At 36.6% G+C, this 14,183-nt stretch overlaps 5 protein-coding genes across 5 annotated transcripts; 4 read left to right on the top strand and 1 right to left on the bottom strand.

Moving 5' to 3' along the window:
• Positions 1-535: 535 nt before the first annotated feature.
• Positions 536-13,495, bottom strand: T01B6.1 (uncharacterized protein). The gene is made up of 10 exons (NM_076021.7): positions 13,433-13,495; positions 13,247-13,364; positions 12,856-12,939; positions 11,776-11,899; positions 11,622-11,728; positions 3,548-3,694; positions 2,200-2,322; positions 1,140-1,217; positions 809-894; positions 536-724 (listed from the first exon to the last, which is right to left on the bottom strand). Exons 1-10 carry the CDS (start codon positions 13,435-13,437, stop codon positions 601-603), a joined length of 996 nt encoding a protein of 331 aa, NP_508422.4. The 5' UTR covers positions 13,438-13,495; the 3' UTR covers positions 536-600.
• Positions 4,413-5,232, top strand: nlp-2 (Neuropeptide-Like Protein). Its single transcript, NM_076025.9, has 3 exons — positions 4,413-4,583; positions 4,641-4,822; positions 4,877-5,232. Exons 1-3 carry the CDS (start codon positions 4,494-4,496, stop codon positions 5,118-5,120), a joined length of 516 nt encoding a protein of 171 aa, NP_508426.1. The 5' UTR covers positions 4,413-4,493; the 3' UTR covers positions 5,121-5,232.
• On the top strand, positions 6,220-6,788 carry nlp-23 (Neuropeptide-Like Protein). Its single transcript, NM_076024.4, has 2 exons — positions 6,220-6,315; positions 6,383-6,788. Exons 1-2 carry the CDS (start codon positions 6,241-6,243, stop codon positions 6,719-6,721), a joined length of 414 nt encoding a protein of 137 aa, NP_508425.1. The 5' UTR covers positions 6,220-6,240; the 3' UTR covers positions 6,722-6,788.
• Positions 7,090-7,820, top strand: nlp-22 (Neuropeptide-Like Protein; the record flags this gene model as incomplete). The annotated part of the gene is made up of 2 exons (NM_076023.4): positions 7,090-7,198; positions 7,596-7,820. Exons 1-2 carry the CDS (start codon positions 7,115-7,117, stop codon positions 7,818-7,820), a joined length of 309 nt encoding a protein of 102 aa, NP_508424.1. The 5' UTR covers positions 7,090-7,114.
• Positions 10,869-11,579, top strand: nlp-45 (Neuropeptide-Like Protein). The gene is made up of 2 exons (NM_076022.6): positions 10,869-11,272; positions 11,326-11,579. The coding sequence occupies exons 1-2, from the start codon at positions 10,917-10,919 to the stop codon at positions 11,384-11,386; spliced, it is 417 nt and encodes a 138-aa protein (NP_508423.1). The 5' UTR covers positions 10,869-10,916; the 3' UTR covers positions 11,387-11,579.
• Positions 13,496-14,183: the final 688 nt, after the last annotated feature.

Genomic DNA, 14,183 nt, shown 5'->3' with positions numbered 1-14,183 from the left:
AGACCCTATATTGCCAACTTGTACGTATTGCGGCAATGGGAAATAAATTGTTCAGCTACCAATTTAATTTTAATGTTATTTACTAACTTAGTAAAATTTTTATTTTTAAAGCTTTCGTTTATTTTGCAGATAGCTAAATTTTGATTGTTGAAAGCTCCAAAAATATATGCCCCGTTACTAATAGATCATAATTTCCAATTTTTTTAAAATCCCCATCCCTCAAAAAGTTGTATTACATGTGGGCCCTCCTGCAGAAACTAATTTTCTGGTTAATCCTCGTTTCTGATCGAATACAACGACGTATTTAATGTAGTTGTAAAGCCGTTTGGAAAACGTTCAAATACTTCTCTCCTACATTTCACTATAAAACAGAAGAAATGATTCTTCTAATTCAATGCGTGAACTTTGTATTGTTGAAGATAAAAACAGATGTTTGAAAATTGAAAAAAGAAAAGAAAAACGTGCGGTAACATAGATTTCATTATGAACAAGCTCCGAGTTGAATTCATATCAGTGTGGGGGGGGGGGGGGGGGGGGGGCTATAATTGCAATTAGAAGTTGAAGGGGTTTTTTTCTTTGAGAGTGCGAAATCAAGAAAAGTTACATCAAAGTATCATAAATCTTATGCGGTGATGGGTTTTTCGGATAATTGTTGTTATTGATGATTGTGGGGATTTGATAAGCAGGCCTCACAAACGCAGAAGGTCGTTGGATTGGAACATTTCTGAAAGTTAAGAATTAACTGATACTTACTAGTAACTAGTAGTTAAAAACTCTGTACATAGGTTCTTTCAAAAAAAATACTAACCTTTCTACTCTTTGTACTTGACTCTTTTTAACCATCTCATTTTCTTTTTTCAGCTGATCTATCATTCTCGACTTTTCCGCCAGCTCCTGAAATATAAATCGAATAGAAATGAAGATATGATAGCGATAAAACAACATTAATTCATCATTCTGATGTGTTGGCATTGTTGGATCTACATCTCTGCCAACACCTGATAAATTGTTTCTGCACTCTGTCCACACTTGACCTCCTGTCAGTGTTTATTTTTAAGTTTCGGGAAAGATAACAATAGAAAGAGATGAAAAGACAAAGAGAATTGTGAGCCGTGACGTCACATGTTGGATATGCTCACCTGATTCAATCGCTGATTTTGACGATGGAGCCACACAAGCTGGTCATCGTTAGCACCTGTAGACGGGCCATTTGAAGCCTGTAAAATACTCGGTATGTTGATTGGAAAAGGAAAAAAACAGTCGAGTGGGGAAATTGTTTCAAAGCAGGGGTGGGTGGCAATGTTGGTACAAATTCGGCAAATCGGCAAATGGTCGATTTGCGGAAATTGTAGGAAATTTGTATTTTTGGCTAAAATTGAAAATATTTTCCAAAGATTCATTATACTATTTTGCATCATAAAAGTGGCGTCTAACAACTTTCCCGCTGGCGCAACACCACCTATAAGCTCTTACAGATGTACTCTTCCTGAACACAAATTTTTAAAAGTTTTTTAAAAACAGTTTCAGACTTATTTGTTGGAAAAAAAAACTTCACAAGATCTCCGATATTAACACTTTTGTCATCTGATGAATAATTTCTAGAAACACAACATTTGTCATGTACCCGAATGACTTCATGAAAAGCAATCAGACAACAATTATTTGTATCTGATAACCCGTAAGCAAAATATTTTTCTGGTTTAAATGTCAGTGACTCACAACGGACTTATCAAAATTTTACTCTTTCATATGAAATAAGGAAATTGATTTTTGTTGGGCGTGTGGAATGTATAAATATATTTTTAAAGCTTATTCTCTAATGAATACATTAATTTTGGAAAATCTCTGGATTCAAAAAAAAAATTTCCAGGTGTCATTTTTGCGCTGCGGATTCACTAGGATTGTCATATTAAAAAAAAGGAAAAGCATTATCGTTCAGAAATTAATCTGTAGTATGTTACAGAGTCCCCATCCCATGCAGCCAATGGTTCAAGCTTTTCTCCTAACTCCATAAAACTTACGCTGTCAACTAAAATGCACAAGGCTGTCACGAGATTCACTTGTCATGTACAAATAACGTAGCTGTATAGGGCAAAAATTGTATAAAGCGCATGATATAAAACGTTTTTTTTTGTTCAATTTCGGTATGTTTTGTAGTCAGAACTGCGCTGGCGTCGGATGGAGAATTGTAATCCCTACCGTTCTGTTATGGTGCGTCGGGAATCCTTTATCACTAGTCTCCATCACTGCCAAAATACGACGGTTGAGCTCTGTGATGTGGGCTCGGAGAAAGTTGAGCTTCTGCTCATGTACAGCGGGATCCTGAAAAAATGCACACGTACTTGTTATTCTGACCATTTTACGATTTTGTAGTACTTGATTGTATCTATGAGCCCTTAAGTACTCCTACTCATGACACGTACTATATTGTTCAAAGATGACAACGTGATTTTGAACAAAAACAAATATTTGTAGCTTCCAAGTCCTTATAAACCAGTTTTGACAGAGTAGTAGTTTGATGGACCTATTCCACTTTCTAAATTCTTTTTTATAGTATTTTTTTTATAAGTATCTTTTCAAATGAGGAGTAACGGTTCTGGGTATTTTGAACGTAAAAAACCCTAAATGTGCTCAAATAAACAAATTTTGTAATGAAAATTCTCAACAATTATTCAAAACATCTTTATGCCGATTCAAAATTTCAAAAAAAAAACTTGAAAAATTGGAGATTTTAGCAAAAATTAGGCAAAAATTAATAGTTTAGAATACCCATAACCGTTTCTCCTTCAAGTTTTTAAATAATTTAAGTTGTGTCATATTTTCCTGTAATATCATACACCCCCCCCCCCCCAATACAACTTCCAGCTCAGCATTTTCATTTTCTTTGATCAAATTTTTCAGTATGAACCAGGAACTGATCCAATCTGCCTACCCACACAATTTTGCAAAAAAAAGCCTGCCCTCTTAAAATAGGCTCATTCTAAATAATTGGATAAATTGTCAGTTCTTGCAGTATACTGTAGCCCATAAAGTCATGCGTGGTACCATTGAATTTATTGCTTTTTCTCTAGAGCTCCGAGAAACATAACGAGCTCTAAGAATTACTATGATCTAATTGAAACAGAAGATTCTATGAAATCATAATGAAATCACGTGACATCACTGACACACTTGGGTTCGAAATTTATCAACAACTGTTTACTGAAACTGACTGTCTAGGAGAACTGCAATTAATGACAGGACCTGAGCAGTGCAAGTTCCTGTTCCTGGTCAAAATTGAATTTTTTTTTGCTGAGTATGAATTTTTTGACACAGGGAAAATATTTTAAGAACCAGGACATTTAACGGTTCTCTCCAAAACTTTTTTCCATAAAAAGTATCCATACTCGGAGAAACTTTTTTTAGTCTACGGATACTTCAAGTGGTGACAGATAATGGAAAGTACCGTCAAAAGAAAAATCTTAAATGACATGATTCCCACAATTTTGTAATGAATTTTGACCCGGCTCCTAATACTATTCCAGACCTGTACTTTTTTAACGCTTACCAGTGAGACACTCCCTTGTTTCAAGAGCCTCGCTTTTTTCTGAACCGAAAGCAGACGTTCTTTGTACCATTCCAGAAGTTTTGTCGCTTGATCTTGGCCACGTTTCAACATTTCACTCTCTTCTCCTTGAAAATATTCCAATCGTGCCTGAAAAAAATCTTTCAATTTGGAAATAAGTCCCAAAAATTAACCGAAAAATAAAGTGCCGACCAAAAACTAGGTAGTGGATCGAATGAGAAAAACATGTTATGCTACTCCGTACCGGGCTGTCTTCCAAGCCGAACTTGTACGACTATCCCAGGAGAACTAATCTTATAATGAGTAGATCACTGGCTGTCACTACTATTGTCTACTATACTAATAACTGGATACCTACTACTTCCGATTTGTCAAAACACCAATTTTGTCAGTGCTTCTTAATAAAAACTTAATACGTATTTAAGACATAAAGTATACAAACCGTATATAGTTTTCTGGGCAACATTTCGAATAGCAGACTTCCAATACTGTACAGATTTGTACTATGCTTCTAATTTCTGTTTGCTCTGCAGTTTCATAGCTGTTACCTTGAATCAAATCGGTTCCGCACTATGAGCACTATTCAAAAATTGTGACCATTTTCCCCATCTCTTCCAATTTCTGACCAACGTCATTTTGAATACAGAACCAATCACGCAACTCGCCCACCCGCTCGGCTCGATACACCTCAGTTTTTCTTCCCATTCTCTCCCCCCATTTCGCCTGATTCGCGTCTTGCCGCATTCTCGTTATCAATATTCCCACTGGTACTTTATATTGTTATAACTCCGCCCCGTATATATTATGAAAGCCGTATAAATTTGGATAAGCATCTACTGTAATCTTCATTGTTTTCAGCTCTCTCTCTCTCTCCCGAGCTCTTTCTTCGGTTTCACTTATTCTCGCTCAGCTCCCAACAACGCGAGAAATGCGAGCAACCCTCGTGCTTTTTGCTTTGCTCTGCGCAGTTTATTCTGAAGCAGTTCCGCTTCAGGTCTATCGTCCTGACGAATCATCGGTTAGTGGATCTTTGCCAGTAGCATCTGTACTGGTTTCTACTTTGAAAGTTTTTCAGGCTGTCGATGTGGTTGTCCTTGAGAACTCTCCCGAACTGTACGACTCTGAAGATGAAGATGAATGGAAACAAGAGGAAGAGTTCACTGAAGGAGCAATGGGCAAACGAAGCATTGCTCTCGGACGAAGCGGATTCCGCCCTGGAAAACGGAGCATGGACAACTTTCACACTGTGGATGTTAGGTAACTTTGAAGCCTCGTTTGGCTTGTGCAAAACAAAACCTGCTGATTTTCCAGTGATCTCATCATGAAACGATCAATGGCAATGGGAAGATTGGGACTGCGTCCGGGCAAGCGTTCAATGGCCTACGGCAGACAAGGATTCCGGCCGGGAAAGAGATCCATGGCATATGGACGGCAAGGATTCCGGCCAGGAAAGCGCTCAATGGCCTACGGTCGTCAAGGATTCCGGCCAGGAAAGAGAAGCAATGACATGAAGGAGGTCTTCCCACAACACGTTCCAGAAATCTATATAATCTAGAGAACCTGCTCCGACTAATTTGAATCGATCTCTTTGTAATATTCACCGTCATCATCACTGATACTTTATGTACAAACACAGCCAGATTACCGGAATGAAATCGTGTTCTGTTTTTTAGAGTTTTTTAGAGCCCAGTTTCAGAGAGTAATGGTTCGGAAAGAAGTTTCAGACAGGGTGAATATGAATCACAAACTATTTTGATCGGGGATTTTATGCAATATAAAGTCAGATTTACTAATATAACATGTAGGTCAGTTCAAAAAATTTTGTTGAAATCAATTTGTTGAGCCATGTGTCCACTACCAGTGTGCCAAGTTTGAAGGCACGTATGGGTCCGATTAAAATTTGCTCTTTTTCTTTTAGCCTTCCAAAAAATTGTCTCCATACAATTGAATAAATTCTATATGTAATCGCACTGACAATATTGAAACCTTTTTTTTTTCAAAAATTTTCAAAAATTCAAAAAATGCAAAAACTCACTGCCTACTGTTATTCAAAACTGTACTAAATGTATGCCGGTTCGCAATTTTTTTTTGTGTAAGCTGAATTAAAAAATTCTCAGAGGGGTACCCTGTTGTTTTGATCGATGTTCAGCTCATTATGGAAACGTTTTTTTTTCTAGTTGGAAAAACATCAGTGACGTGGGATAGTATCATCTTCAGCTCGTCGTCAGTAAATTGTTAAGAAAAAAAATATTTTGAAGGGAAATCAGATTGTCCAATTCCAAAATTAAATTATAATTAGCCGCCTATAAAACCCAAATCTGTGGCAATTTTTCCGCAGTTCTTCCAGGCTTTTCCGCATTTGACCTTTTTATCACTGATGAGGAGGTATTGGAATTTTGAATGTATGTACCCAAAATGTGCTCAGATGAGCAAATTTCTAAACTTCTCAAAAAAAATTGTTTTTAGTTCCTAGATACACCTATAGTCGTTGTATTCTATTGTAGAAGTGTAGTCCCTTTACGAAATCGTTAAAAAACTCGTAAAAATCCGATCCTCCAAAATATCGTAGTGTCAGTTTTCCGGACTACAAGACCACGTTTTCTTAATAGGTGCTATAAAAAGAAAGACGAGCAGAAGGATGTCCTCAGTCCCACCTGATATCACTTTCAAAGTCAATGGCAGCTCACCTCGTCATTTGGATGGCACTTCTTGGAGTCTCAGCTCATGCTTTGGAGCTGGGTTTTTACTCGGTGAGCTCATATGAACTGAGCTACTTATTTTATCATTTTATGTAATTGTAGCAAATGAACATTTCAGGAACATCCAACGTCTAAAGATGATTCCTACGAATCCCAACTTTTAGATTCTAATGACCTAGACCAAGATGATGCTGTCGACTTGGCGACCCCTATGATTGTTATCCCAAACGACGAAGATGAGATCTATGCCGATGAAGAACCGGAGCCACTAACTATGGAGAAGCGTCTTTATATCAGTCGTCAAGGATTCCGGCCAGCAAAGCGATCAATGGCAATTGGCAGAGCTGGAATGCGCCCAGGGAAGCGTGCATTTGCAGCTGGATGGAACCGCGGAAAGCGATCAATGCCATTTGCAGAGAGCTATTATCCTCTTTACCGCAATGATTTCTCGGAGTAAATAATTTTTGGAATTTCTACAAACATTAATTTTTACTTGTGAATCAAATAAAGTATCTGTATGAAATGATAGCAAAGACATGAGTAATCATCACTGATCACTAGAATAAGGAACTTTTATCATTCTAATTTGAAACCCACGTTTCCAGAGAACAAATCATTGTGGGTGTAAAGCAGTAGTTTTTGTGCAATTTTTCGCATGTTACTTTATGAGTTCACAAAACCGAGAGCAACGTTTTCCAAAAAAAACATTCACCGGTTCCGGTCGTTTAACCGTTTTGCTCCGCCTTAGATGTAACAGAGCAAAAAGCATATAAATTCTGGCCGATCGAGTTGTGCTCACTATACCCCCGTTTTTTATTCTTTTTTATTCTCGAACTTTCCCAACTCGGAAATGCGTTCCATAATCGTCTTCATCGGATTGACGATCTTCGCGTTGGACATTCTTCTGGTCCAGACCTCAGCTCTTGGGCTTCAGGTTAGCTTTACACAATGTTAAAGGAAAAGGGTACCGATCAAATTGTGTTTACGACGGTTCAAATTTTCGAAAAAAGACCTAGATGTGTTTGTTTGTAAATTAGCCTTAAATCCCCAAAAATTTTTTTTTTTTATTATTGACTCAATTTGCACATTTACATCGTTTTTTTAAGTTTAAAATTTCAAGCGGATAGGCAACCAATAGGTTACAAAATTTCAATTTCCGTCCGAATTAGGCCATTTTTATGCGAAAATTTTGAACCGCCACAAAAAAATATTGAAAAACTTTCGCGAAAGTTTATTAAAAAATTCATTCATTTGAGGATATTTTGAAAGTATAAGTTCAAAAATTCCCAAAATCGAGTTCCTTCAAATGGCAACAAGCACCGTAATTTCAGGGTGGAATCGATGTCTTCCGCGGATTAGGAGTTGTCGATCAAGTCGATTTCAATCAGATCCTTCACCGAGCAAACTACCTGCGCAACACTCGTGAGGGGCGCTTGCGCTATTGGAGACTCCGAACCCTTCCAATCATGAAAAAGTCGATTGCGATTGGGCGAGCCGGATTCCGTCCAGGGAAACGAACAACGGACGAACTAACTGGATTCCCAATCGGAGTATGAATTTTCTGATGTTAATTGTTAACCGGATCATTCCGATATGTTTAACGCTACACCAATTATTTCGTATTTTGCATTGTTTTCATTTATCTGTCTAATTATTCTCAATAAACAAAACTGTTAACTTGAGATTTTTTCTTTAAAACTTCGTTTCAAAAATGCCATTTTTTCTGCAGAAGCTAATAAAGAAGGCTATGAAAAAAGTACAGTGGTGGGCACACATCATACGATTTTCAAAACCAGACTAATTCAGAGTCAATTAAACGCCTCCAAAATACTCATGAGAAAGTGGAACCGAAGTTGGAAAAAACGGGAGAAAATTAGTCTGCTATTTTGCTCGGTTTCAAGTTTTTGATATCTTGTGTTTCGGACTCAAAAATCTGAATCTGAAACTTTGTTTTATTGGTTTTTTTTTAATGTTTAAGTTGTCCAGTTTTAAAGGCCCAGTTGCACCAATGAGCCGAAATTTGTTCCAACAATTTCCATGAAAATGTTTTATTGCCAGTCAAAAGTGGCAAATACTGAGTTTTGGCCACTTTTAGGCAAAACTTTAGCACTGTCGTATTTTTGTCTCCTGTAGGAAAATTGTTATTTGGCAGATGTGACCATAAAATTCAAAGGAATTTTTTTGAACGACATTCAAAAAAGTGGCAACAACTGAGATTTTTCAAAATTCAAAAATCAATTTAGTAATTTTAATAATTTTTCACTATAATATTTGGTAATTGTGGTGCCATAACCATGTCTTGAAGAAATTTCCCCACTGGCGCTACTTCACATTTAAGGAAAGACTTTATCAACATGCTGTGTCAGAGTGTCTCATTTCGGCTTGATCTACGTAGATCTGCGAAAAATGCGGGAGTAGGGACGCAGAATTCTCAACCGATTCCGCATAATTAGAACTCGCTGACGTCACATTTTTGTTGCCAAAAAATTCCCGCATTTTTTGTAGATCAAACAGTGATGGGACAGCCTGTCACCACGTGTATCAAGCATAAACTAGTGTTTCAGTTTTGGAATAAATGCACTGAATGTTAAAATGTGGAGCTCTTTCATCAAAACTGCGTTGATTTTCATAATGGTCAATTTTGCCTGTGCCCTGCCCATAGCGGTACGTTTAACATTTTCGTAACCACTTGGGCTCTCGAGATATCCATTAAAATCACAGTTTGAATTTGAAAGACCAGAGGTTGAGAAGACTGATATAAATCCGAGTGGCTATGGAAATTTCGACAAAATTAAGAGAAATTACTTTTCAACATTTTCTCCGTTTTCTCCAAGCAATATATTTCTGGAATTCATAGAAAATCTGATGCTCAGGTAAGTTCTAGTGAGCGCTGGTAATGCCAGCAAACACAGTATCATTTCAGAAAACGTCTCGAGCAAGTTGAGTGTCTTTTGAAAGCAGAACAACGGAAAGAAACACACACTAGGCAAAGTTTAGATCAATTGACACGTATTTTTGAGCTGATGAGAAACCAGAAAAACACCGAATCTTTGTGAGTTTTTTTGAAATTTTTCGCATGTTTTTTAGACAGTATAGTGTTAAAATTTGCCAGTTGGTCCCTCAAATGTGTTTGAAGATTAGAAAAAAACGAAAACTCTCTAATATAGACAATAGAAGATTTTATAAAATTCTTCAAAAACGAGAATTTCAGATATTTCCAAGTTCTGATTTTCCGTTTTTAAAGGATCATTCATTTTCTAAAAAACTTCGATGGTTTTTATTGAAGAGTTTTAGTTTTTTTTATTGAAATTCACTTTTAAAATCTGGGAACGTAATCCCCAAGTACCAAAATTTTTTTGATGATTTCACTATTTTTGCAATGAGTATAACTACAAATCTAAAAATGTTATGAAACATTCTTCGGCGGGTAAAATATAGCTCGTGATCAGGTTTATATGTGTTCACGTGTTTTAGTTATTCACTTACATCATGGCAAGTAATAAAGCAACCGACATCTCGTTAGTCTATTTTTGATGACAATTACTAAAACGACTGTAACTCAAAAAAACATATTTGTAATGAAAAGTTAGTGGAAGTATCATGATGTTATTATAAGCAACAAAAAGTGGATATCTTTCTGGCCAGCACTGTTTGTGAATCCTAGATACCGCTCTATCATACCAATTTTCCAAATTTGTAGACACCAAAAAATGAACAAACTTATCCAACATTCTAAACATTTGATAATTCTAGACCAGTAGTTTTTGCAAACTAATTATTTTTAGGTTTTCCAAATTTACAATCAGAACAACTTTTTCCAGAAACAACATCAACAAACACTACCAATCCATGATTAACACGCGCTCGCGTCCCGGAAAACGAAATGTTCCGTTCGTGCACTTGGAGACCAAAAAACCAGTTCCTGCTTCAAGTCCTTTGGGACCATCCATCAATCAGCGAGCTCTCAAGCTTTCGTTTTTTAAAGAGTAAAATACCTCTGACGAAAGCGCAGCTCAGCAAGGCAAAAAACACCCCGAAAAAAGGTTCCGACAAGCAGAAACCCCCCGGTTTATTGGATACAATTAGGCCCTCAAAAAGGGCAATAAATAAAACCCTTCTCTTTTGTCTTCTTCAGCTTGTCTCATATTTTTTTTGCTATTCTTTTCTGATGTTCCGATTGCTCTCCATTTATTTTTTTTATTCCTATCCTCTTCCTGTTGTTGATTGCTTTTGAAAACCGAACGAATAAAAAAAAAGAAGTTTTGCTCTTTCTCCATCGTTTTCACATGATTGCTTTTCTCCTACCACGAGGCTTTTTTTCACCATGAGGTCGCGATAAGTGAGTTGTGAATGTGAATTGAGGAAATCAGACGCAAAAAAAGAATGCGTGTTCTGTCTCTTTGCGCATGTCTCTTTGCATTATTGAAGATTTGCTTTTCCTTATATTCAATGGGAGACGGCCAAACATCGCGGCTTTGCCAAGATTTATCCCTAAATCGCGGAAATTACAGCAACCGCGAAAGAAAAGTGCTCGCTTAAGACTCCGCCTCTTTGAGCACTTTGCTCCACCCACAAGCCTAGCAATCTAACCTCAAATCCTCCGTAACCAGTTATACAACTATTCCTCAAAGTACTTCCTCCTCTTTAAAGTCATGAGAGCAGTTACAATTCTCAGCCTTCTTGGTGCCATCATTGTGGTTAACGCAAGTTACAGAGCAACTGAATCACCTGAACAATGGCGCCAACGCTTCCTAAAGTCCCAATCGGAAGATCCTTCCTGGTTGCGATTTCCAACCCCACCTTCTCGACTCCCACCTTTGTACGTAGAAACGGAGAAACAAATCCGTGACAGAGCACTTGCCTACAGAGAAAAGTACGAGAAGGAGCATCCACGACCAACAGTGGCAGCGGACTCGGATATCGATGTGGAGAAACGTCGCAACCTTCTCGTTGGACGTTACGGATTCCGCATTGGAAAACGATTCGTTGGAGACCAGAATGATTCTCCGTAAGTTAACTTGTTAAAACCGCCGTTTTTTTTTTCAGTTTGAAAATTTACAGATCCTCATCGGCAGTCCAGATGCTTCCTGTTCAAGTCATGTATGACGATGTTCTTCAATAAGCAGCAAAAAAATTACTATCTAATTTCTGTTCAATGTTTCGTACGTTTTCTCTCTCCCCCTCTCTCACTCTCTCTCTTCCCAGCTTTTCCCACTATTATCACTTGCTTAAAACAAACTCTAGTTGGCTCTTGATGAAATTTAAAAGTAGTTTATACCCCCTTGATCTCAAAAATAAATGAGACATGTTAATAACACCCTTGTCTTCTTTTTCAAGCCCAAAATATTCCAACTCACCACTCGTGGGTTGTCTTCTTCGTCGTACAGCGTATGCCGGCGATTATCTGGAGTCACAGAGGACATAACTGAATTTCGCCACTGGAGATTTTCCATTCCGGATGAAGCTGGAAAAAAAAACTGAAACTGGTGCTAATTATACGAAAAATGTTACCTAAACTGTTGTAAGATGCAGTGGACTGTGGACGGCTACGGATTGCCTGAACTCGTTGAATGTTGCTTGGTGGCTGTTGAGATCGTAGCCTTGATTCTTCTTTTGCTGATCGTACGGTGCTTGGCTGTAAACTTAATTTTTGAAAAAAGTTAGAAAAAGCTACGCATTTGAAGGTTCCAACTGGCAGCAAATATTATTTCTCATAGGATACAATTTTTCAAAAACTTGCCTAAAAGCCCTAAATGTCAATGTGAGCATTTCAAAAATATAGATTTTGGAAAAAAAAGCTACTTCTTTAAATTTGAAATCTGGAGTGGATTCAGAAATGAGGTAGTCGTTTCGATTTTAGCTAAGTTTGAAAAAATGCAAACCGAGCTTTGTAAAAATTTTTCTGAGTTTTTCAATTTAAATGAAATTTGGAAATTTTTTTCCTTCAAAGGGGAGTAATTGTTCCAAATTTTTGTCTGTATAAATTACTCATTTTTGTTAATTTTTTGTGCCGCCGGAATTGGTTTTTTAAAAATCATTGTCTTATTTTGATGGGTTTTACCAGTTTTTTTGTATGATTTAAGTACATTTTCGATTGATAAGTATACAATAAAATATGTAAATTGGGCCAATAAGCTATTTTTATGGCTATGTAACACTTTTTCAGGATCGTTACTACTCGTTTAATAGACTCAATTTGACTTCAAAAAATCAAAAATGAGGTTTCTCATTCAAAAAAAAAAACAATTTTTTACGATTTTCTGAACTACTACTCTTGATTGAAAACCGGAAGCACTTGAAGCGTCTATAAAATCTACTAAAACAAGTTAGGTTTTTTCAAAGAGCGGTTTTTCCAAGGCTGAAAAGAAATACCATACTTTTTTTTCAAATAGTTTAATTTATATAAATCAAAAAACTAATAGTAAATTATACATTTCTATTTTTATGGTTGTTTTTTGCTAGACAACCAAATTCTAAAAATAAACTCGCGACACATAAAATCGTGATTTCTAAAAATTTCACATAAATTACGTAAAAGAGTATATTGAGATTTTTTTGAGATTCACTAAAATTTTAAACTTTAAATCTCACCTTTTTAGATCTGAGAACAACAACTGGTGCGTCGAACAATAAGGCGTAGTCTGGTGGAGACTGGCTTCCTCCGTTCTGTACTATCTGAAATCTAATTTGTGTATTGTCGGTGTGAGTGACACATTAGCAAAACAACAAGTGATTCATCGTAAACTAGTAAACCGGGGAAATACTAATCTCACTGTTCTGATTCATAAATTATGTTTGTCTTGGTGGAGAATGACGATTGCAAAAGTCCGTAAAAGAGACGAAAAATGCTTTTACGGTATTTTCTTCAGGATGTCCAAAAACTTATGAACTATCTCTAATTATGCGCATTAATATGGTAAATGCGCCAAAAAACGCGTTGAAAGAGAGAAAAAAGTGTCGCCCGTTAATGAAAATTTCTCACGCTTGGTTGGGATCCGTAATGATGCGGCTGAGATCTGTAATCGACGAGAGACGGCGATGAAAAGTTGTGACTTCTTCTGCCAAATCCATTGAGTCCCATTGACGGGGGTTGCATGTCCCTGTAAATATGGTCAGTTTTATCACATAGAAAATTTGAAAAAAAAAACTCCAGATAAAAAAATCCCACCTCATTTCAATTGCCTTTTGTTCTGTCTGTCACCGTTTTTTGTTGAGGATCTCGTTAAACAATCTGAATCGAACCATTGATATTATTATTAATTGCAAATAAATGTTGCTAAGAAGAAAAAAGTAAATTGACACATTTTAAAATGTGAACACTATTCAATAATTGTGGGGTGACGTCAGTGAGAAAATTGTCTACAACAGCTTCTATAATTTTCAAATGTCTAAATATCATGCCAAAAAAGAAAATTGTGATTTTTCCCATTTTCAAAATATCACATAAAACTTAAATTGTGGTCCATTGTGCTCGATATTACGGTTGTTGTGTATCAACCGTACCACAAAATGTTTTCAATTAAAAAAAAAAAAAAAAGTGAATTTTAGACTTGTCACTATGGAGTTGTATTCTTTGCAAAAATTTCGAAACAACATCTAATACACCAGTACCAAAATTACTTAAAAATGTAGGTTGCAATTCAAAATGTCCGATTCTACACTAACTATCTACACTAAAAAATGTGGCGCAGTTAAATTCAAAATCCTGCTCTTTGAAAAAACAACACTGTTTCGTTTGAAAATAAAAAACCAGAAGTTTGCGCTATGGTCAAGTGGCAAGAATGAAAGGGACGAGTGAAAAAGCGCTAGTGAAACTGAATACATAAGTACATTCATCTTTCCATCTTGCACTGTACACTCAAACAATCCTTATATTTTAACCTCAAACAACAACACCAAAAACATCAACAAAGGATGGA

Source organism: Caenorhabditis elegans, chromosome X (assembly GCF_000002985.6).
Source record: "Caenorhabditis elegans chromosome X".
Lineage (NCBI taxonomy): Eukaryota > Metazoa > Nematoda > Chromadorea > Rhabditida > Rhabditidae > Caenorhabditis > Caenorhabditis elegans.
This window is presented reverse-complemented; position numbering and strand designations above follow the sequence as displayed.